Source organism: Salvelinus namaycush, chromosome 22 (assembly GCF_016432855.1).
Source record: "Salvelinus namaycush isolate Seneca chromosome 22, SaNama_1.0, whole genome shotgun sequence".
Taxonomy (NCBI): Eukaryota; Metazoa; Chordata; class Actinopteri; order Salmoniformes; family Salmonidae; genus Salvelinus; species Salvelinus namaycush.
Genome location: NC_052328.1, coordinates 8,149,400 through 8,174,823, shown reverse-complemented (window position 1 = coordinate 8,174,823; position 25,424 = coordinate 8,149,400). Strand labels below are relative to the sequence as shown.

General features: G+C 41.7%; 1 protein-coding gene across 3 annotated transcripts in view; it reads left to right on the top strand.

The window, feature by feature from the left end:
- Nucleotides 1-22,349, top strand: part of abcc2 (ATP-binding cassette, sub-family C (CFTR/MRP), member 2) — a 60,409-nt gene extending 38,060 nt beyond the window's left edge. For 2 of the 3 annotated variants that reach the window (XM_038960298.1, XM_038960300.1), the window contains 11 exons: nucleotides 647-866; nucleotides 1,038-1,192; nucleotides 1,450-1,605; nucleotides 5,794-5,993; nucleotides 7,599-7,725; nucleotides 8,908-9,009; nucleotides 10,594-10,737; nucleotides 17,092-17,250; nucleotides 17,403-17,569; nucleotides 20,408-20,602; nucleotides 21,154-22,349. In XM_038960298.1, the coding sequence (XP_038816226.1) occupies nucleotides 647-866; nucleotides 1,038-1,192; nucleotides 1,450-1,605; nucleotides 5,794-5,993; nucleotides 7,599-7,725; nucleotides 8,908-9,009; nucleotides 10,594-10,737; nucleotides 17,092-17,250; nucleotides 17,403-17,569; nucleotides 20,408-20,602; nucleotides 21,154-21,313 (1,785 nt within the window). In that variant the 3' untranslated portion in view covers nucleotides 21,314-22,349. Of the gene's footprint in view, nucleotides 1-646; nucleotides 867-1,037; nucleotides 1,193-1,449; nucleotides 1,606-5,793; nucleotides 5,994-7,598; nucleotides 7,726-8,907; nucleotides 9,010-10,593; nucleotides 10,738-15,356; nucleotides 15,551-17,091; nucleotides 17,251-17,402; nucleotides 17,570-20,407; nucleotides 20,603-21,153 lie in introns of those variants that run through there. The other variant, XM_038960299.1, reaches the window with a different exon arrangement.
- Nucleotides 22,350-25,424: the final 3,075 nt, after the last annotated feature.

Sequence of the window (25,424 nt, the reverse complement as noted above, 5' to 3'; positions counted from 1 at the left end):
GGTAGTAGACGTGACACAAAACTATGGAATAACACATATGGAATCATGTAGTAACCAAAAAAGTGTTAAACAAATCAAAATATATTTGAGATTTGAGATTCTTCAAAGTAGCCACCCTTTGCCTTGATGACAGCTTTGCACACTCTTGGCATTCTCTCAACCAGCTTTATGAGGTAGTTGCATTTCAATTAACAGATGTGCCTTGTTCATTTGTGGATTTTCTTTCCTTCTTAACGTGTTTGAGCCAATCAGTTGTGTTGTGACAAGGTAGGGGTGGTATACAGAAGATGGCCCTGTTTGGTAAAAGACCAAGTCCATATTATGGCAAGAACAGCTCAAATAAGCAAAGAGAAACGACAGTCCATCATTACTTCAAGACATGAAGGTCAGTCATTTCAGAAAATGTCAAGAACAGTCGCAAAAACCATCAAGCGCTATGATGAAACTGGCTCTCATGAGGCCCGCCACAGGAAAGGAAGACCCAGAGTCCAAACTTTTGACTGGTACTGTAGTTAAAATACATCCATCATTCTCTCTGTGTTGTCTCTCCCTCAATTCATTTAAATTCAAGGTGCTTTATTAACATGAAATATTATATTTTTCTGTCTCCCTTTATCTTTCTCCCTCTCTCTTTTTCTCTCTCCAGGTGAAGTTCTCGGTGTATCTCCAGTACCTACGTGCAATGGGCTGGGGCTACTCCACCATGTTCTTCCTGGTGTACTTCATCCAGAACGTTGCTTTCATTGGTCAGAACCTGTGGCTGAGTGACTGGACCAATGACGCAGAGGATTACTACAATAAGACCTACCCCAACTGGAAGAGGGACACTCGGATTGGTGTATTCGGTGCGCTAGGCGTGGCTCAAGGTAAGAGGAGAAGAAGAGAAAGAGAAAAGTTGCTTCATTGACCATGTTAAAGACACCTTATGAAGTAGGTGAGAGTGAGAGAAGAATAATACTGTGTTGTCCATTTGTAGAAATGGAAATGTGCTTTTTGGTAGATTTTATTATTAAAATAGTCTTCTCTCCTCACAACAGGTGTATTTGTATTCATGGGCACCCTGCTCCTGGCTAACGGCTCTATCAATGCGTCTCGTATCCTCCACACCCGGCTGCTCAACAACATTCTACGCGTTCCCATGATGTTCTTTGACACTACGCCATCCGGCAGGGTTGTCAACCGCTTTGCCAAGGTATAGGGGACAAACCTGCTACTGTGCTGTGTTCATTAGGCACCAAATGAGCAAAAAAACAGACTGAAATACAAAGGGACTATCTGGACTTCGGTCACAAATGTTTTCTTTTGCCAAATGTTTTAAAATGCTTTCTGTTGCGTGCCCTAATGAACGTAGCCCTGGCATATTTGAATATTACATTACCCCTGCGTTCACTTTATCATGGTTGGTGATGCCAATTATCGTTTGATGTCACATCCTGTTTCCTGTTGTAGGACATATTCACAGTGGACGAGGCCATCCCCCAATCGTTTCGTTCGTGGATCATGTGTTTCCTGGGTGTGCTTGGAACGCTGTTTGTCATCTGCCTGGCCACACCCATTTTCACCGCCATCATCATCCCTCTGGCTGTGGTCTACTACTTCGTTCAGGTAGAGAGAGAGAAAGAGAGAACAGAGTGTGTGGATGGGTGGGGTAGGAGGAAAGAGGGAGGGAAAGGGTGCACAGTGTTTTGAAGCCACTGCGCATCCATTTTTGTACTGCTCCACCATTGTAAAACATTTGGTAAGCTTTAGAAATGCATTTATTAATGGTAATATACATTTTTGCCAAGTATATAGGTATGTATATTCTAGTACAGACACCTTAATGCATACTTTTAAAGATGCCGCCTCACTCCTCGAGTTGTGTTTTCATTTTGAACTAAAACAAGGGGGTTGAGCCCTGAGCCGCCTTGTGCTGGCCTTCTGGGTAAGGTGTGTCTTTGCGCTAAATCCTACCCACTAACAACTCTGCTACCATGGCCCAGGAGCTGGAGAGGAAGAGAAAGTCACTTGCAAACTACAGCCGCCAGAAACAAACACAGAGCAGATGATGCCAACAAGCTTACTTGTTTGCAGATAAAAATTTTCAGAACATTTCGACAGAAATAGGCATAATTCTCAGTTCTTGGATCTGAACCAAGACCAATCCAGAAACCAGATGAACATTGCAATACATTTTGAAAGATGGACTGGTAGGTAAGTGCTGGGTTGCGTTTTTAGAATGCTAGCTGGCTAGGTACGTTAGCTGCTTACCTTAGTGTGTTCAATGTTCAAACTAGCTAACATGGCTACTCTGTATTAGGACTGTTTTGTACTCAAAGAAATCTAGTGATGGATACATCATGTCGCTACACTGCATGAACCCCACAAGATACCCAAATGCCTTTATTTAAACTAGCTAGTGTTAGCTAGCTAGCTAAAGCTAGATATGCAGATTGTTGACATAATAGTGTGGTTGGTTTGTAGATGATAATGTCATGCAGATGAGCCATTGTTTACTTGACTGGCCATGTTGAATATTCATTCAGTCCTTTAAGCAGGGAAGTTCAAAGTAGGAATCAATGCCATGCTACATAGGCAATGTGCTGAACAGGCAAGCATCATGTAGTTAACTATTTTGCTCAATTACCAACAAAATAATTATTGAATCACAAAGAATAACCTCTTTTGATGTTGATTTTTCCACAACCACAACTTCTACAACCTCAGGTTCCCGTGAAATCAGACTGTCTCCACCAGTATCTCCCTGAAAAATACATGTTTGTTTGATATTACTGTACCGAAAGTTAGAGAGAATTTTTTTGGGGGCGGTGGTTCTGTGCCGAAAATGCTGTAGACCATCTAGCTGACTAGCATTATCATCTACTAACCAAACACACTATCGTGTCAACAATCTGCATATCTAGCTAACTAGCTAGCTGACATTAGCTATTTGAAATTAAGGCATTGGGTATCTTGTGGGGTTCATGCAGTATCGTTAGATTATTTTGAGTCCAAAACAGTTTGAATACAGAAGATGTTAGCTAGCTAGCTAAATAGCCATGTTAGCTAGCTTGAACACTGAACACACGAAGGTTAGCAGCTAACTAGCTAGGATGCTAAAAACACAACCCATCACTTACCTACCAGTCCATGAGTACGGTGGCAATTTCGGTATCACTCTTCCATTTTTCTAAATTAATTTTCATCCGGTTTCTGGATTGGTCATGATGAGCAGTCTTCTTGCCTCTTTTTCTATTTCATGAACCGAGAATGATGCTTATTTGTATCGACATTTTCAGAAAACATTGTCCCTGCTACCATGACAGTTTATCTGCAAACAAGTTAGCTAGCTATCTAGTTTGTTGGCTTTGGCTGCTCTGTGTTTGTTTCTGGCGGCTGTAGCTTGTAAGTGACCTTCCCTTCCTCTCCTGTTCCGGGTACCATGGCAGCAGGGTCATTTGAGTATGCGGGATTTGGCGCAAAGACGAACACACCTTGCCCAGAAAGTCTTCCCAGAAGAGTGGAGGCTGTTTTTAGATGCAAACGGGGGACCAACTCCATATTAATGCCCATGCTTTTGGAATGAGATGTTCGATGAGCAGGTGTCCACATACTTTTGGTCATGTAGTGTAGCATCAGCAATCTAGGGTTTATATACAGTACATCATTTGGACTGAGAGGAATGAGGGAGAGGATGGAAAAGAGAGGGGTGGCCAGAAAAAGATGCGCACTGTATTCCGGATAATATCTCATATCCCGGTTAGTCTTATTCAGTGTAAGATGTTTATATGCACCTTTGATATCCCGCTTACAAGTATCCCTATATCCACAAATAAACAGAATATTCCTAATTTGCCCAGGGACAGCGTAATGACATTTTGACATGTGGTTTTTAAGTCTCATTTAGATATAGTATTTGTCTGCTTATAATAGGCTATATGTTAGTAAACCTGTCTATAATTAGATACATGGAGCTTCTCTTCTGTCATTACTTGATGCTCTAGAATACTAATTATGCAACGGGTGGTTTGGAATTCCCATTGTTAAAGCCTCACCTGCCCAGATACAGTATTTGAGACAACATACACATGGCCACGTTCATGTTTTACGTCGTCAGCTAGCAATGCACTACCACTCATACTTCTACAACTACTAGCATTAGCACCTGTAACTCGTCGTGGATGATTTTAAAGTTAACTTACTTTTGACCTGTTTTATCCACTAACATTTGAAGAATGGTGCCAACAAGAAGAGGATATGAAAGAAATAAAACAAGAAGAAGAGCAGGTGGACCAGCAACCTGAGCCGTGTGTTACCGTTAGACATGCAGAAATCACGAATGTTAGCGCTGCTATAGACAACATAGAAAAGGAGAGAAATTATGTAGCTACATAAAGACAATCCAACTGGGCAGTGATCTGGCAAATGTTTCAAAAAAGGTTATGGGTAATATTCTCAGGAGTTTCTATGCCACCTACTGAATACGGTGTGGTTTGATTTTCAGTTGCACTTTTGCCGAAGAGGCAATGAAGGAAATCGCAAACTGAAGCCAGACTCATTCGTAATAAAAGAAGAGAAAAATGGTTTGAGATATGCAACACTGAGTTTCAATGATGAAACCAAGAACCACAAAAATGTAATGGAAAGAGACAGAGAGAATCGTCATGGCTACCAAGCACATTGTCTCTAGAAACCAAGGTTCTGGAACTATCAAACAGCGCTCGGGTAGTTTTGCTTTACTTGGCAGACAATATGAATAGAACTAACGACCAGAGAACGCCAAAAATGTAATTTGACTACCAGTGAATGTAGCATCACGTTTTGTTGAAAAATGTATGGTTTGGGAAATAATCTAGATTTTTTTAATGGTACCAGTTGTATTAAAGCAAAAATACACTCGAGTCCATGTGTTATGAAATTTGCATCATGGCTGTGGTGGTCTATACCACTCGGCTTCGCATCGTGGCTTAGACCACGTCACACCCATGATAAAAATGTCATAACACATGGCCCCTCGTGTCTTATTGCTTAAATAAAGCCTTGCTCTAAAGAATGTCATGAATGATAGAATGAATGCATCATCAACAATCTAGTTGACATAGGTAAACCAGGGAGATTTCCGTGTATAATTTTGAAATTACATCAGTTTGTTGACCGGTTTTAAGGGAATGAAAAGCTTTGAAAACGATACATGTTTCTGATAGTATTTCAGTTCGTCTTGGATGCATATTTTATGTGGTTGAAAGTTAAATACTGTCCACTTTTATGTTGCTGAATTTTTTGAGAACTTTTAGTCTACATAACACGGAACCTACATGTGCATTTGCTCACATTTTCTCAAGATGAAAGAAATGATATTCCTCCACTCCTGTTCCCGAGACAAAATGAACATTCGGTCTATAATTTTACTCCAAGAAACACTTAATTCTGTAGGAGTTAATACTGTAATAGGCTACATGTGAGGCCTTACAGTCAGTGTTCAGAATTCAGTTACTATTCCAACTATTACTGTTCCCATCCGAACTTCAAAGGTGATACTATGCAAAACTGAGCCTGCGTTAAGCGGGATAAGATGTTCACATGCCACAGTGTCCGTCTAAAATCAGCATATCCCAGCGATAGGAGCTTATTCGGGTTTTTGAAAACGGGATATGATGTTTAAATGCGTCAACTCAAAAACAGAATACTTGAGTATCCCGAATAATAACGGGATATTGGTGTGCATGTAAATGTGGTCAGTGCCACTTCAGTATAGGATTTGTGAATCGTTTATTCTCTCTCTCCTTCATTCCTCCATCCACTCTCTCCCCTCAGCGTTTCTACGTTTCAAGCTCACGGCAGCTGCGTCGTCTGGACTCTGTGTCTCGGTCTCCCATCTATTCTCACTTTGGAGAGACAGTGTCTGGTCTGTCGGTCATCCGGGCCTATGGACACCAGGACCGCTTCCTCAAACACAACGAGAAAGTAATTGATGAAAACCTCAAGTCGGTCTACCCGTGGATAGTCTCGAACAGGTCAGGAACACACTCAGTTTTGTTCATGTCAAAACAGCACTGGATAATATGAGTTCCATTCTGTCTGAAATGTTACGGTGAATCTGTGATGTCTGATGTTTGACTTAGTCTGTCTGTCTTGTCAGTCTTGTCTCTCTGTCTCACAGGATGTTGCTGAGGGGAAGACAGCTCATAATAATGGCTGTAATGGAGTGAATGGAATGGTATCAACCACATGGAAATCATTTGTTTGACGTGTTCGATACCATTCCATTTATTCCGTTCCAGCCTTTACTATTTGTATTTGTATTAATTAGGGATCCCCATTAGCCGCTGCCAAGGCAGCAGCTACTCTTCCTGGGGTCCAGCAAAATTAAACCAGTTATACAATTTTAAAAACATTACAATACATTCACAACAGATTCCTCAACACATTAAGTGTGTGCCCTCAGGCTCTTACTCTACTACCACATATCTACAACACAAAATTCATGTGTACATGTGTGTATAGTGCGTACGTTATCGTGTGTTTGTATACATGTGTCTGTGCCTATGTTTGTGTTGCTTCACAGTCCCCGCTGTTCCATAAGGTGTATTTTTATCTGTTTTTTTTATCAAATTTTACTGCTTGCATGAGTTGTGGAATAGAGTTCCATGTCGTCATGGCTCTTTTGTAGTATTGTACGCCTCCCATAGTCTGTTCTGGACTTGGGGACTGTGAAGAGATCTCTGGTGGCATGTCTTGTGGGGTATGCATGGGTGTTTGAGCTGTGTGCCAGTAGTTCAAACAGACAGCTCGGTGCATTCAACATGTCAATACCTCTCACAAATACAAGTAGTGATGAAGTCAATCTCTCCTCCACTTTCAGCCAGGAGAGATTGACATGCATATTATTCATGTTAGCTCTGTACATCTATGCTGCCCTGTTCTGAGCCAATTGCAATTTTTCTAAGTCCTTCTGTGGCACCTGACCACATGACTGAACAGTAGTCCAGGTGCGACAAAACTAGGGTCTGTAGGACCTGCCTTGTTGTTAGTGCTGTTAAGAAGGCAGAGCAACACTTTATTATGGACAGACTTCTTCTCCCCATGTTATTGACCATGACAGTTTACAATCCAGGGTTACTCCAACCAGTTTAGTCACCCCAACTGTAATTATTCATTACAGGATTTAGTTGAGATTTAGGGTTAGTGAATGATTTGTACCAAATACAGTGCTTTTAGTTTTTGAAATATTTAGGACTAACTTATTCCTTTCCACCAATTCTGAAACGAACTGCAGCTCTTTGTTAAGTGTTGCAGTCATTTCAGTCGCTGTAGTAGCTGATGTATATATTGTCGAGTCATCCGCATACATAGACACACTCAAAGCCAGTGACATGTTGTTAGTAAAGATTTAGCCCATCCTCCCCAATTAAGGTGCCAGCAGCCGCCTGTGGTCTGTCTGTCTGTCTGTCTGTCTGTCTGTCTGTCTGTCTGTCTGTCTGTCTGTCTGTCTGTCTGTCTGTCTGTCTGTCTGTCTGTCTGGCTGTCTGGCTGTCTGGCTGTCTGTCTGTCTGGCTGTCTGGCTGTCTGTCTGTCTGGCTGTAATGCCTGTCTGTAATGCCTGTCTTTCTGTCCTGCAGGTGGCTGGCCATCCGTCTAGAGTTCCTTGGTAACCTGGTAGTGTTTTTCTCAGCTATGCTTGCTGTCATTGCCCGGGACTCTCTGGACAGTGGCCTGGTCGGCCTCTCCATCTCCTATGCTCTCAACGTGAGTACACCACACTCGCAACCTGCATGCGCACACACACACACACAAACAGTGTTCTTCTGTGTTGTGCCTACTGAATATGACCTTGGGGAACCGATTATTTATCTCTCAATTCACTGTACTATACCAGAGAGAGGAGTGCTTTGTTGAGGATGGTTGAGCTGTGCCTTCAATGGTCAAATCTCAATAAAATGAAGGAAGTACTGTATGAGGTGTTTCAAAGGACTAACTGGTTTAGGGATTGAGCTGCCACCATGGTATCGGTCAGAATGAGGAGATGGAGATAAGGAATCCAGGTTTAGAGTTGAACACGAGCACAGAGGCACATGGCGGAGGGTTTGGAATGGAGGTGTGGTAGGGCCGGTAGTGTGGTAGGTAGGGAGGTTGGATGAGATACAAAATGGAAACATTAAAAACAGAAACATCAACGGTGCATTCATGGCAATGACCTGCCAGGTGGCTATGGGGGAAATACGGGCTGAACATGTACTGTATATTCTGCTTATATAGGGAACTGACAGTAGAGAAGAGGTGACTAGGGAGTAGAAAACAGGTGTGGAGGCAAGGGGCGTGGCCTGGGGTAATTGGGATCAAGTAGGTGTCCTGTTACAGTGCTATGATCCTTCGCAACACTCTGGCTGCATTTACACATGCAGCTCAATTCTGATCTTTTGCCCAATTTTTTTTTTTTTTATATTGTGGAAAAATATCAGAATTGGGCTGCCTGTGTAAACGCAACCAATGTGACTTGTGCATCTGGACCTGTCTTATATGCGATCATCATATTCTGACAGCAGAAGTCACATACAGTATACTGTAAATATCAAGAGTAGATGCTCTCAAATGTAAGTGCCATTGTGTTAACATCTAACCAACCTGAACTCTGATTCAGTTCTGTTAAACTGAAGGCCTCAGTGGTACTTTAATGGTCATACATACTGAATATAATATAATTATTATTATTACTTTATTTTGTTTGCACTTTGAGATTATCTTGTGATGAAAAATACTAATGTATTACTATTATGTAAGGAGATGAATCAGGGTTAAATCCTGGGTTACTGTGGAGTACTCCCTGACAAATGTGTATTTGTAAAAAGCACTTAATGGCTTTTATGGATGATGGAATGATAATAAAGTGATGATGACTTGATGGTAATGACCCCAACCCCTGACATGTAGGTGACCCAGACACTGAACTGGCTGGTGAGGATGACATCAGAACTGGAGACCAACATCGTAGCTGTGGAGAGAGTCAGCGAGTACACGGAGATAGAGAATGAGGTCTGTGTGTGTTCAATGAGAATGACAGATACAGTTGAAGTCGGAAGTTTACACACACTTAGGTTGGAGTCATTCAAAATCATTTTTCAACCACTCCACAAATGTCTTGTTAACAAACTATAGTTTTGGCAAGTCGGTTAGGACATCTACTATGTGCATGACACAAGTCATTTTTCCAACAATTGTTGGATGCAGACACAGGAGGTGGATAGGACAGTTCTCAGATCATTTATTTTAAACACGGGGCAGGCAAAGGGCAGGTCGTGGACAAGCAGAGGTTCGTGATCAGGTCAGTCAGGCTGGTACAGGACGGCAGGCAGGCTCGGGGTCAGGGCAGGCAGAGATTCGTAATCTGGTCAGAGTCAGGCAGGTACAGGATGGCAGGCAGGCATGGGGTCAGGGCAGGCTGAATGGTCAGAACCGGGAAAAACGAGGAAACGAAACTTGAGGAACAGGAAGATGTGGTCAGACAAGAAGCACGCTGGTCAGACAAGACGGACTGGCAACAGAGAACACAGGTATAATGGGGCAGATGGGCGACTCCTGGAGGGGGGTGGAGACGAGCATAAAGACAGGGGAAACGGATCAGGGTGTGACAGTGATTGACATTTGGGTGACAGCTAAACCAAAAAGCAGACAGATTTTCCATTGGAATTTGGTTGTGCTTTTTAGATGGTTGAAAGCATACCGTAGTTATAACACATTGAAAATTCAACTCTTTTTGAGTGGGTGTAATCTCATTGACCAATGTCTCAACCAAATATTACCCAGTTATCCATGTTGAAATTACATAGTGTTCCCAGTGGGAAGCATTTCCTGACGAGGCTTTGCAGGTATAGAATGAGACCTTGTTTGAGCTGAGTGTAGAATATGTTGAATTTGAAAACGTACTGCTTGTGAACAGTCTGATGTTAAATAGACAGTGAAAACATGTCTGTTCTGTGACTTACAGTATAGAAACACTATGTCATCAACATGGACCATAAACGGTCTTTTAGTGATGGGAAGTTTGGCTCTTTTTACTGACTCTGATCTTTTTAACTTGTTCTGTCAATAGAATGGCTAATTTCGTTCATTTCATTCAGTAATGCCCAGGGCACGAAGGATCCCCTACCAGCGAACGATGAACTAAAAACCTGAAAAAAAAATCTGGATTCTACAAGCCTACTGTTCATCATAGGGGTCTTGTCATTCGAGCTGTCATTTGTGACTGAGACTTATAAAAGTGTGCTTCAAACAATGTACATTTGTGATTATTCTGCATGCAAATTCACATTTCAGTCATATAGCAGACGCTCTTATCCAGAGCAATTGACAGTAGTGAGTTCACACATTTTTATTTGCACTGGTCCCCGTGGGAATTGAACCCTGGCATTGCAAGTGTCATGCTCTATCAACTGAGCCACACAGGACCCCAAAACTTCTGGCGTTAGCCCAATGCTTCAGACACACTGTTTTAGAACACGCGTGTGCTGATCCATTTCCGCGTGACGTTTACCAAAACTAGCTTAAGAAAACTGTGTGTGTGCTACGTATTTTTGTGAGGTGGAGTTGTGTATAAAACGTGTATGTGCGTTTGAACAGGCGGACTGGGTGTCAGAGATACGACCGCCAGAGAAGTGGCCTGAGGCTGGGAGGCTGAGGTTCGAAAACTTCAAGGTCCGCTACCGACCTGAACTGGACTTGGTGCTGCACGGGATCACCTGCGACATCGACAGCACAGAGAAGGTGGGTGAGACAGAGAGACCAGCGTCAGACACCACACATACAGTGGGGTCCTGAAATGATTTACACCCTTGATAAAGTTGAGCAATAATGACTGAATAAAATGATTAATTCAAATACAGAGCTATATTGTTTGCGCATTTTTTGTAAATTATTATATTATTTTTATACTAATACAATTGCTCAGAGAAAGCAATTTTATTTAACAAATAATATAAATTTTCCTCAAAAAGGTAGGGTTCAAACAGTCATTATTGCTAATCTTTATCAAGGTTGTCAATAATTTTAACCCCACTGTCTGGTATCATATTTCACATACCACGTCGACAAAGAAACAATGTATATAACGGTCTACGTGCAAAGAAAACTAACTAGTATATATAGGACTTTTTCACATTTTGTTGTGTTACAAAGTGGTATTGAAATGGATTTAATTGTTGTTTTTGTCATTGATCTACCAAAAATAATCTATAATATCAAAGTGAAAATAATAATGTTATAAATGTTTACAAATTAATACAAAATAAAACAACTAAAATATATTATTCACCCCCTTTGTTATGGCAAGCCTAAATTAGTTCAGGAGTAAAAATTGGCTTTAAAAAAATCACATGTTAAATGGTGTCACTCTGTATGACATAATGCCTCGTAGAGAAGGGCAGCAATTGGTAGATGGGTCAAAATAACCAATCAAACACTGAATATCCCTTTAAGCATGGTCAAGTTAATAATTAGGCTGCGGATCAAACCACCGAAACACAACAAAGATACAGTCGTTCTTCCTAACGACCCCGGGATGCTGGCCTTCTAGGCAGAGTTCCTCTGTCCAGTGTCTGTTCTTTTGCCCATCTTAATCTTTTATTTTTATTGGCTTGTCTGAGATATGGGTTTTTCTTTGAAGCTGCCAGTTGAGGACTTGTGAGGCGTCTGTTTCTCAAACTAGCCACTCTAATGTATTTGTCCTCTTGCTCAGTCGTGCACCGGGGCCTCCCACTCCTCTTTCTATTCTGGTTAGAGCCAGTTTGCGCTGTTCTGTGAAGGAAGTAGTACACAGCGTTGTATGAGATCTTCAGTTTCTTTGCAATTTCTCGCATGGAATAGCCTTAATTTCTCAGAACAAGAATAGAATGACGAGTTTCAGAAGAAAGGTCTTTGTTTCTGGACATTTTGAGTCTGTAATCGAACCCACAAATGCTGACGCTCCAGAGACTCAACTAGTCTAAAGAAAGCCAGTTTTATTGCTTCTTTAATCAGAACAACAGATTTCAGCTGTGCTAACATCATTGCAAAAGGGGTTTTCTAATGATCAATTAGGCTTTTAAAATGATAAACTTGGATTAGCTAACACAACGTGCCATTGGAACACAGGTGTGATGGTTGCTGATAATGGGCCTCTGTACGCCTATGTAGATATTCCATAAAAAATCTGCCGTTTCCAGCTACAATAGTCATTTGCAACATTAACAATGTCTACACCGTATTTCTGATCAATTTGATATTTTAATGGACAAAAAATGTGCTTTTCTTTCAAAAACAAGGACATTTCTCAGTGGCCCCAAACTTTTGAACAGTGGTGTACACTGTACTGTATGTGCATGTATTATCTTGGAAAACGCTAGCAAGAGAGAGAGCACCGTACTACTGTCACAACATTGATTCAGGGTCAACACAGCACAGCGATTTAGGGTCAACTTGAGAACTCTGAAACTCTAGAATGAGTCCAGAATATACTTAAGCAATAAGGCCCAAAGGGGTGTGGAATATGGCCAATATACCACGGCTAAGGGCTGTTCTTATGCACGACGCAACGCGGAGTGGCTGGATACAGCCCTAAGCCATGGTGTATTGGCCATACAGTATACCACAAACCTCAGAGGTACGTAATTAAAAGAGTAAAAATACCTGTGGTATACGGAGGAAGGAGAGGACCAATTTCAGAAACATTTAAATAGTGAAGAAAAAAAACGTACTAACTAAAAATATTAACATGTAACCAGATAATTGATTAAAACACACTGTTTTGCAATGAAGGTCTACAGTAATCTCAATAGCACTCTGTAGGGTAGCACCATGGTGTAGCCGGAGGATAGTTAGTTTCCGTCCTCCTCTGGGTACATTGACTTTAATACAAAACCTAGGAGGCTCGTGATTCTCACCCCCTTCCATAGACTTGCACAGTAATTATGACCATTTCCAAACTATCAGAGCTCTTGCCATGCTGTCCACCCAATCAAAGGATCAGATAATTAATCTAGTACTGAAAACACAAGCTACAGCTAGTTTGCACTGCAGTGCATAAAATGTGGTGAGTAGTTGACTCAAAGAGCGAGAAAGAACAGTTTGAACAATTTTTTACATTTTTTAAATTAAAAAGCAAGAGCTATATTTCGTAATTCTTCACTTACTTATTTAGTGAATGCAGCTAGCTAGTTTAGACTACTCAACCAGAGAGGGATGTAATGTTAGCTAGCTGGCTATGGCTATCCCACACTGGAACTCTTCCAAGTCAAGATAAGCTTTTGGTTTTATTAATTTATTGCCACAGGGGCACGTCGGTGTAACTGCTAAACTCCTTGCTGACTGTACTACATGATTGTAGCGGGTTTACTAACATGTTAGTTTTAGTAGCCATGTTGACTATGATGTTATAAAATGGTGACGACAATGTAAGCTGTGTGTAGCAGTTAACGTTTATGATATGAAGTTTTGGCTTGGAAAGGTTTTTCACCTGGTCACAGACAGCTGATGTTTTGTGCACTGAAGTCCACAAGGGAGGGAAAAGGTGTGAGGAAGAGAGAGCGTAGATGCGAGAAGAAATTATACAACGATTAAAGGTCTAATGCCGTATGTATGCGGCTGCTATGAAACTGAACTCCGTTTGCGTGTGAGGGGGTGTATTCCTTCCACCGATTCTGTTAAAACATTTCTTAAACGGAGGTAAATGTAACGAAACGAGGATAAACATACCTGAATTTGTCCAATATGAACTATTGTTTGCAATTGTTGGAATAATGATGACACCCTAGATCAGCTAGATGCAGGCAAGAGTGTGCAAGGTGGTATTGAATGTATCTGTCTGTCACATTGATTACTCAAATTCCTCTCCACCTGTGCACCTAGCGTACGTTGTAAACTTTCATTCATAACCTAGGTTGTAGCATCCTCATGATGGGTATAGGGAGAATATGAGTATCATGTAGTAGCCTAAACCTATCGATGTTACATTGAGCTGGGTGAATGGAATATGAATGACAGTCATCCAAAATGCTTTAATAGAAAATAAGGCTAAACGGCACCGACCGCCACTTCGTCTGATATACCACGGCTTTCAGCCAATCCGCATTCAGGGCATGAACCACCCAGTTTATATTTAAGAACAGCCAGTGTTTGTGTTCTTGTATGTTAAAGTAAGAGAGAGAGGACGAGAAAGAAAGTTTGTACTTGAAAAGCTGGCTGTGCGAGAAAGAAAGAGCAACACGTGACATTACGAACACTGAAAAAGTGTGTTTGTGTGTGCATGTGTGGGTGGGTGTACAGTGCCTTTTGAAAGTATTCCGACCCCTAGACTTTTTCCACATTTTGTTACGTTACAGCCTTATTCTAAAATGGATTAAATGAAGAAAAAATACTCAGCAATCTATACACAATACCCCATAATGAGAAAGTGAAAAATCGTTTAAAAAGATTTTTTTTTTGCAAATGGCTTACAAATAAAAAACAGAAAAAGCTTATTTACATAAGTATTCAGAACCTTTGCTATGAGACTCTTTAACTAGTCGGACGTAGAGGATTTACTTCAGACACCTGACATGGCCAAAATCCCCATCATTCGCATGAAGAAGTGACGGAGATATCGGGGACGTCGGTCAAGGTGCCTTGCAAGGATTCGACGGCGAGTGAGTAATCCAGCTTTACCATCAGTCCTATTAGCCAACGTGCAATCATTGGATAATAAAATGAATGAGCTCCGATCAAGACTATCCTACCAACGGGACATTCAAAACAGTAATATCTTTTGTTTCGTCGAGTTGTTTCACACAATCTAATATTAAGGAAGTCTCTAGGTTTTGCTCACCTGAGGTAGAACATCTGCACTGAGCTAAAGGGTAGAGCTACCGCTTTCAAGGAGCGGGACTCTAACCCAGAAGCTTATAAGAAATCCTGCTATGACCTCTACGACAAACCATCAAACATGTAAAGCATCAAAACAGGACTAAGATTGAATCGTACTACACCAGCTTCGACGCTCGTCAGATGTGGCATTGCTTGCAAACTTTTACGGACTACAAAGGAAAGCTGCCCAATGACACGAGCCTAGCAGACAAACTAAATAACTTCTATGCTCGCTTTGAAGCAAGCAACACTGAAGCATGCATGAGAGCATCAGCTGTTCTGGACATCTGTGTGATCACGCTCTCCGTAACCGATGTGAGTAAGACCTTTAAACAGGTCAACATTCACAAGGCCGCAGGGCAAGATGAATTACCTGCCTAAATTTACTACTGACCCGTAGCACTCACATCTGTAGCCATAAGGTGCTTTGAAAGGCTGGTCATGGCTCAAATCAACACAATTATCTCAGAAAACCTAGACCCACTCCAATTTGCATACCGCCCCAACAGATCCACAGATGATGCAATCTCTATTGCACTCCACAATGCCTTTTCCCACCTGGACAAAAGGAACACCTACGTCAGAATGCTATTCTTTGACTACAGCACTGCGTTCAACACCATAGTGCCCTCAAAGCTCATCACTAAGCTAAGGACCCTGGAACTAAACACCTCCCTCTGCATCTGGATCCTGGACTTCCTGACGGGCCGCTCCCAGTTGGTAAAGGTAGGTAACAACACATCTGCCACACTGTTCCTCTACACGAGGGCCCCTCAGGGGTACGTGCTCAGTCCCCTCCTGTACTCCCTGTTCACCCATAACTGTATGGCCAAATGATTGTGGACTACAGGAAAAGGAGGGCAGAGCACGCTCCCATTCTCATTGAGGCTGGTTTCCACATCATCAAAAAACTACCATGGTCCAAACAAACCAAGACAGTCGTGAAGAGGGCACGAGCAAGCAACTCTGCTGTCCTCATAACTGGATAATTATTAAACGATTTGCATGTTTGCCTCATCCTCCTTTCTTATTAGGTCTAGGCTACTATGCCGAGAATAATACTATTTTCCATCTTGGTGTTGTTTGCTCAATTTCACTTCTTGTGGCCTGAAATATTTGTCATTCAAATGTAAGCTATGATTGAGAAGCCATAGACTTTTTCACAATTATTCACATTTGAAAGCTGCAATAGGATATTACACACTTAATTACAATACTTGGGAAATATTCTTAATAAATAACTTTTCTTAATGCTTTTATGATATTTCAATTAGAATTAGCCTAGGTTTTTGACCGTTTGGGTCACAATGGCAAAGAGGGATTTCTTTCCGTTTCTTAAAATAGCCTAAGTTTTGCTCAATTTGTTAGGTTTGTTCAAACTCCTAATTCTATTTTCCTATTGTTTGTTCTCTCTATCATTATTACCTTAGGCCTACTATGTTTTTAGATGATTCAAAAACAACTTAAAACTTTCTGAGATAGCTTAGAACTTTGTAAGATTAATTCCATTTTTTAATAATGAAATAGTGCGGCGGGAAAAAGTCAGCATGCATAAAACGAATAGAGTAGCTTAATAGGTCAAGTCATATTCATATCAAATGGAGATAACATTTTTTTTTAAAGGCATTAATAATAATTAGACATCGGACAGTCCGGTATAAAAATAGGCCCAGATCATTGGAGAGAGAAAACAAAAACATATTTTCTGACTGGACATTTTGCATTATTTTGGTGAAACTCAGGTCTGTCTTCATTGTTCTTGTGCATTCTGTTTTTAGTTTATAACATATTTATGGAAATAGGTTATGCAGGCCATAGCAAAGGTATATGCCACTTGGCATCGGCGCCCGGGGAGCAGTCGTTGTTGGTTAACTACCTTGCTCATGCGCAGAAGAGCAAATATTACCACCTTGCCTGACTCGGCGATTCAAACCAGTGAACTTTCTGTTACTGGCCCAACTCTCTTAACTGCTAGGCTACTTGCCACCCTACACAGGGACACGATCAGTCACTGCTACAGAGTTGGACAGAGGGCACACTTGGTTCAAAGCCTGTTTTATCATGGCCAGCGCCATTAAGGACTGGCACACATTTTTAAGCAAACATTACATAACTGCAGGTGGCAGTAAACCACCAACCTTGGTTTAATACTTGTTCTTTAGGACATCTCTATGGTCATGACCCATCTGCAACAAGAATGAAGCATTACTCAAATTCTTACTGAACGTCCTCCATCTTGTCCAGATCGGTATAGTGGGTCGAACAGGTGCTGGGAAGTCCAGTCTGACCAACTGCCTGTTTAGAATCATCGAGGCAGCAGAGGGACGGATCTTGATCGATGGGACAGACATCGCTACTCTAGGCCTACATGACCTCAGGAGCAGACTCACTATTATACCACAGGTAACGCACACACAGAAATGCATGTATGCACGCTTACACACACGTGCACGCACGCACGCACGCACCCACAGACCCACGTCCTTATAAATGGCATAAACGTTCTAATATTTTGACATGATGACATTTTGTTTCTCCATTCGGTGTGTGTGTAGGACCCAGTGCTGTTCTCAGGGACGCTGCGTATGAACCTGGACCCGTTTGAGACCTTCAGTGATGAGGAGATTTGGCGCGTCCTAGAGCTGTCCCATTTGAAGGAGTACGTGGGAGGGGTACAGGAAGGACTGACCCACGAGGTGTCAGAGGGGGGAGAGAACCTCAGGTGGGTTACGCTCACATAGCCGCTCACTTCAGATACAAGGACATCGTTGAAACTGAAACGCTGTCACCTTCGATTTGAAGAATGTCTTTTATGTGCTAGAAATATCTTGTTAGCTTGCTGCCCATTGCTAGTTGGTTGGATGGGCAGCAAAACAGCAAAACAGTTGGTTGGATAACAGCAAAGAATTTAGCATTTTTAAAGCTATTTTCCTTCAATTCTACACATATTGGCCATGGGGCAGAGAGAAGAAAATGCCATTTTATAGTTAATCTCATGCTATTTTACAAATTTTGCAACGAGGCTGAGAGAATTTAGCATTTCTAAAGCTAATTTCCTGCTATTCTAAACATTTTTGCCAAAGCATATGACCTGTCCATATGCTATCTGTGGAGGGGCCGACCTGGGTTAGAGGCCCCCAGAGTCCGTGGGCTCCGGGGGTGTATGGTACGCCAGTGGGAGAGATGCATTCTGATAAGCGCACACTTATGAAGGTTGCGCCACATTTCAAAATGCAACTGAGGGAATAACACAGCTTTTAAAGTAATTACTGTTGTTATTGTTAAAGACGAGGGTCAGCTTTGTCTGAGTATAAAACATATTTCTCAACTCTCAATATTGAGCAAATGGCACCACTTTACAACTGGAGTATGCAATGTGGTTTTCAGATGATGCGCCCGCGGACCAGAGTGCACCATTTGCTGTGAATACTGGAGGTGTGCCGAGTATTTGGACAAAACTAGTATTGTAACAGATATAGAGAATTATTTTTTGTAATTATCCGTCATCGGGAAAAAGTTATTTTCAGCTGCCAGCATGCTTCACTCTTTCACTCGCGCTGTGTGCTGTAAACAACTATTGGCTAGTTCTTTTACCTGCAAAGAAAATGGCCGGGGTATCGGTTGAGCATGCTGCAAAGATTGGATGAGAACAAGCTGCTCTATTCTCATTGTTGTTCAATCAAGTTATTTCCTGTCATATGGTTGTTTACTGGTTGTCTACTTGGCACTGTTTAGTAGGCCTACTTTATCTGTCCGTATAATTATTCCCTTTCTGACGTCTCTCATTATGTCGTGATCCAAGCCCGTGCTTGCTTGCTATTTATTTTTGCCCAGGCATGTTTACCGTGCGACAGATCATTCGAAAATAAAATGACAAATGTGGCATAAGGTTTGTTGATAACTGAATAGGACCAAGTAAGTTAATCATGTGCATTTTCATCTTTCGGGGTCTTTTAACAATGTGTGTGTGAATGAGTGAAGGAACATAATGATGCACTCTGAGTGATAGAGCAGTAATGCGCACTTGAGGAACAGGCTTTACCGAGATTTAAATTCCACTTTGATCATGAGTAAATCCGATTAGAGTATCAAGTGTGATAAAACCGATACGATTACAAATACGAGTATGACAAGATCGGGACACCCCTAGTACATCAAGTAGCCTAGGCCTACCGATGGAACGTTTTTGTAGGACATTAAATATAATGTTAGATCAATCAATAACATGGCTATCTAGCATAAAAATCATATTTAGAGTTAGCAATCTATCTTATGTGTTTTGAGTTCCCACTTCCTCAGGTGGTGAATTATATAGCCTAGTATAGGCAGTTTTACGCAAATCTGATCATTCTGGAAGCTACATTACATGGCCAAAAGTATGTGGACATGCCTTCAAATTAGTGGATTCTGCGATTTCAGCCACACATGTTGCTGACAGTTTTATAAAATCGAACACACAGCCATAGAAAAACATCAACAGTAGACTGGCCTGTGTTGAAGAGCTCAGTGACTTTCAAAGTGACACCGTCAAATTTCTGCCCTGCTAGACCTACCCGGGTCAACAATAAGAGCTGTTATTGTGAAGTGGAAATGTCTAGGAGCAGTAACTGCTCCGCCGCAAAGTGGTAGGCCACACAAGCTCACAGAACGGCACCACTGAGTGCTGAAGCGCGTAGTGCGTAAAAATCGCCTGTCCTCGGTTGCAACACTCGCTACTGAGTTCCAAACTGCCTCTGGAAGCAACATCAGCACAACAACTGTTCGTCGGGAGCTTCATGAAATGGGTTTCCATGGCTGAGCAGCCGCACACAGGCCTAAGATCACCATGCCAATGCCAAGCGTCAGCTGGAGTAGTGTAAAGCCCGCCGCCATTGGACAGTGGAAACGTGTTCTCTTGAGTGATGTATCACGTTTCACCATCTGGCAGTCAGATGGACGAATCTGCGTTTGGTGGATGCCAGGAGAACGCTACCTGCCTGACTGCATATTGCCAACTGTAGTTTGGTGGAGGAGGAATAATGGTCTGCGGCCGTTTTTCATGGTTCGGGCTAGGCCCCTTAGTTCCAGTGAAGGAAAATCTTAAAGCTACAGCATACAATGACATTCTAGATGATTCTGTGCTTCCAACTTTGTGGCAACAGTTTGGGGAAGGTCCTTTCCTGTTTCAGCATGACAATGCGACCATGCACAAAGCGAGGTCTATACAGAAATGGTTTGTCAAGGTCGGTGTGGAAGAACTTGACTGTCCTGCACAGAGCCCCGACCTCAACCCCATCAAACACCGTTGGGATGAATTGGAATCCCGACTGCAAGCAAAGCCTAATCGCCCAACATCAGTTCCCGGCCTCACTAGTGCTCTTGTGGCTGAATGGAAGCAAGTCCCTGCAGCAACGTTCTAACATCTAGTGGAAAGCCTTCCCAGAAGAGTGGAGGCTGTTATAGCAGCAAAGGGGGGACCAACTCCATATTATTGCCCATGACTTTTGAATGAGATGTTTGACGAGCAGGTGTCCACATACTTTTGGTGTATTTTGACAGGTTGCACATGTTTCCATTACAGTATTGGTCAGAGACAGTTGTTGTGTCTGGCCCGTGCCCTGCTGAGGAAGTCTCGCATTCTGATTCTGGACGAGGCTACAGCTGCTGTGGACCTAGAGACAGACAACCTGATCCAGAAAACCATACGACGAGAGTTCTCCCATTGCACTGTACTCACCATCGCACACAGACTCCACAGCATCCTGGACAGTAGCAGGTAACACACATGCACATACACAGTAGAGTCACTCCTATGTAGTCAAATGTAACACTATGTTGGGGTTTATATGGTCCCATCCCCATTTTGTGTTAAAACTACTCTGGTCATGGTGCTGATAGTTTTGGAGTTAAAATGACACTAAATGGCTTTAAAAGGACTCTGTCCCAATCAACTCCAGTTATCAACACTAACTCCAGGGAGCGTATCACTCTCTTGAGGGCTAAGATAACTTCCAGTAGAGTCAATTTAACCTTCATTTTTTTTAACACTGTGATTTCAACTATCCTTGATTTACTGTGTACTTACACACACACACACACACACACACACACACACACACACACACACACACACACACACACACACACACACACACACACACACACACACACACACACACACACACACACACACACACACACTTTATGACAAGAGTTTTCTCACAGATCATGGCAACTGAAACTCTGAAACAGTTGACTCTCACTCATCCTTTCCTCCCTCTTCTCCCGCTCCCTCTTCCTCCATCCCTCTCTCTCTAACACTTTCAGGGTGATGGTGCTGGATGCTGGGAAGATCGTGGAGTTTGACTCTCCCAGCACTCTCTTCAACAAACAGGGTCACTTCTATTCCATGGCAAGGGATGCTGGTATCACTACAGTGGACAGCACTGCTCTGTACAGCACTGTATTGGATAGCACTACTCTCTGAGACTTGGGACTCAGAGAGGGCAGAATCATGCCTTAACTGCAGAGGGGATGCTAGCCTCTGGTGTTGATTGTAAAAGAGAATGTGTTCTCAATAACTTACCGGAGGGGTTTATTACAAAGCAGTATCAACAAGTTATCCGGGTAACTTTAGAAGCTTAAGTTGAATATGGGCTATTGAGAAATATTATACCATTTCAAAAAGACGACTTCTTTGTGATAAAGATGCATGCCAAATGTGTTATTTTTCTCCTGTGTTTATTTCTGACTGATTTTATACACGTTTTTGCAGTCTGTTATTGATATAAAGACTGTTTGATCGGTGAGGTGTATTTCAATGAAGGTTGGTTTGATTAAGAACCTTATATAAGCAGTGAAGGTGTCAAACTTGACTTAGGTAAAAAAGAATATTGATTGATTTACAAAACGGATAATATAGTATGTGATTTCGTTTTTAAATGTCATACCTTAAGGAATTCACTCTTACATTGTAAAACGAGTCGTCCCAAAAACAATGGAACTACTCTTTAGTATAGACACAGTTTAAAAAAAATCAAGTTATAGCTAAAACCATTTCACTTCACAGTGTGACCGTATGAATCAAACCAACCTTCAAAAGACCAATTACTGAAAAAAAGATCAGAATGGGGCTGCTGTGTAAATGCAGCCATGTAAAACTGTGAGAAGTCCGAAAAAAGATTGGATATTGAAAAAAAATCGTTTCTTAGGGTGGCTGTGTGAACAGCCATAAGGTCGGGAAAAAGGTGGGAAATGTGCTGGCCAGTATTAACACTAACATGATCAACATGTAAAATGTCCTCGTGGTTTTTGAAGGACACAGCTTAGAAATGCCTGAAATATTTTTGTGATGCTTTCTAACCTTATCATAATCTCAAAACTGCTGTCAATATTATTTTATTATGTATTTTAATATGCATCTGGAAATGCATGTGAAATGTATTAATATATTAGACAAATATTTGATCTGTCCAATTTGAAATATTTCACATGTCCTGAAAATAAATCAAATTTGCAATAAATTTAAATGTAAATTCTGATTTCATATCTGCAATGAAAAAGGAAATGGTGAATCAAATTTGAAAGTAATGTAGATTGTGTGTCACGTTCCTGACCTGTTGTCTGTTATTTTTGTATGTGTTTAGTTGGTCAGGGCGTGAGTTGGGGTGGGCATTCTATGTTTTGTGTTTCTATGTTTAGGTCGTTGGTAATTAGCCTTATATGGTTCTCAATCAGAGACAGGTGTTTGACGTTTCTCTGATTGGGAACCATATAAAGGTAGGGTGTTCACACTGTTTGTTTGTGGGTGGTTGTCTTCCGTGTCTGTATGTATGTTCGTACCACACGGGACTGTAGCGTTTTGGTTTGTAGTCTATACCTGTTCGTACGTTCTTCGTGTTATTTGTAAGTTCTCTAGTTCAGGTCTGTCTTCGTTCGTTTTGTTATTTTGTAATTATTCCAAGTGTTGTTTCGTGTTCGTCTTCGTCGTTTAATAAATTCATTATGTTTTCTAAACCCGCTGCATGTTGGTCTGATCTCTACTCCTCCTCTTCGGATGAAGAGGAGGAGAACAGCCGTTACATTGTGTGAGAGTTTATTGAGCATGTTCTAAGCTGACATATGGAATTGTTTTCAGGTCATACCATGGATTGTTTAGTTTTTTTATTTTGAATTTTAGGACTCATTTAGTGATAAATTGTTTTAATTTTTTGCAGCACTCCATCACTCTCCTTGGTTAAATAGCCCTTACACAGCCTGGAGGTGTGTTGGGTCATTGTCCTGTTGAAAAACAAATGATAGTCCCACTAAGTGCAAACCAGATGGGATGACATATCGCTGCAGAATGCTGTGGAATTCATTGAATTCTAAATAAATCACTTAGTGTCACCAGCAAAGCACCCCCACACCATCACACCTCCTCCTCCATGCTTCACGGTTTGAACCACACACGAGGACATCATCCGTACACCAACTCTGCGTCTCACAAAGTCATGGCGGTTGGAACCAAAAATCTCAAATTTGGACTCATCAAACCAAAGGACAGATTTCCAGCGGTCTAATGTCCATTGCTCACGTTTCTTGTCCCAAGCAAGTCTCTTCTTATTGGTGTCCTTAAGTAGTGGTCTCTTTACAGCAATTCGACCATGAAGGCCTGATTCACGCAGTCTCTTCTGAGCAGTTTATGTTGAGATGTGTCTGTTACTTGAACTCTGTGAAGCAATTATTTGTGCTGGAATCTGAGGTGCAGTTAACTCTAATGAACTCATCCTCTGCAGCAGAGTCTTCCTTTCCTGTGGCGGTCCTCATGAGAGCCAGTTTCATCGTAGCGATTATGGTTTTTGCGACTGCACTTGTTCTGGATTGACGGCCCTTCATGTCTCAAAGTAATGATGGACTGTCATTTTTCTTTGCTTATTTGGTCTTTTACCAGATAGGGCTATCTTCTGTATACCAACCCTACCTTGTCACAACACAACTGATTGGCTCAAATGCATTAAGAAGGAAAGAAATACCACAAATTAACTTTTAACAAGGGCCAAGACACACCTGTTCATTGAAATGCATTCCAGGTGACTACCTCATGAAGCTGGTTGCGAGAATGCGAAGAGTGTGCAAAGCTGTCAAGGCAAAGGGTGTCTACTTTGAAGAATCTTTAATATAAAATATATTTTGATTTGTTTAACACTTTTTTGGTAACCACATGATTCCATATGTGTTATTTAATAGTTTTGTTGTCTTCACAGTTATTCTACAATATAAAACATTTTAATAAAGAACAACTCTTGAATGGGTAGGTGTGTCCAAACTTTTGACTGGTACTGTATATATTTTTGAGAAATAGCACAAAAACCCACAACCCAATACATTTTCACCCACAACATCGTTTTCAAAGTAGCCCAATTTTTGCCGGAAAACCGTGGACATGGCAACTCTGCTTCCAGAAGCTTTGCTTTCACACAGCCTGTCAGCCACTCTGTGGTTTCTGCCCTGTCCTAAATCCAGCCGGTTGAACACTCCAAACAGCCTACCTGACCGCTCAGAGGCCTCTGAATGGTCTTAGAACACACCGTTTTTTTGTATCACATTGCAACCATAAAACTGGGGGGGATAAAAATGCAGTATTGTTTCAGAATGTGGGGGGACATGACCGCCATCCCCAGTGGAAGTTGCGCCCCTGTACATCGTTACCGTAGAGCACCACAGCAGTGTTAAAAAAGTCATATGACACAACCTTGAGTGCACAGTTACTTTTCTACAAGAGGCTACGAATGAAAACAATGAGTGACACATTGTCATAAAAAAACGTAATTTTGATAAATGTATTCATACTATTTCATCCCTCCATGAGACTCTAGTACCGACACAAATCTAGGATTGCCAGCCAAGCCGACTGTTTGTCCGTTCAATTGGCAGGTTGCTATGCAGGGCAGACGCTGCTGATGCTGACGGTGATAGCACTATCCACGGTGCTGACTGCCATTTAGCTGGAACTGGTGGGTGGTTCTAGATAGCATTCTCAATTCCAGGCGCAACCTGACAGGGCCCGATGGGTTCGGGCGGGTCTGTGTTTTCAAGAATTGATTCGGACTGGGTTCGGACTGAAAAGTTATGTCACCAAAATCCCTCATTTAATGAGACCAGTGGCGATTTTAGTATGTAAATCTTGGTGGGGCAAAGGGGAAAAAAAAGGGTGATGCATGCCAGCAAAGTCACTACACAAAACAACACAACACTTAACAATACATTAATTGCACTATAACGGTGACAAATGGTGCCCACAAACTGTTAGGGCCTACATAAAGCTGTCCCAACAGCAGAGTCCCATCAGCAGTCCCAACACTTTACCACTGCTACTCCTGGCTATCAGTGGAGCCTTGTCTGGCAACGAAACAGTTCATTCAGCCTCATTTACTGACTTAAAAAAAAACATACCTGATATGGCTGACTTGCTTAAACAAATGTGGTTTCTGCTGACAATTGAGATGTACAAACTATGGCATAAGGGGACGACAAGCGGATTAGAGGCAATCCGTAATTTAGATTAAGACATTAATGAGCGAGCTAGGACGGACGTAGTCAATAACTATTTATTCAGC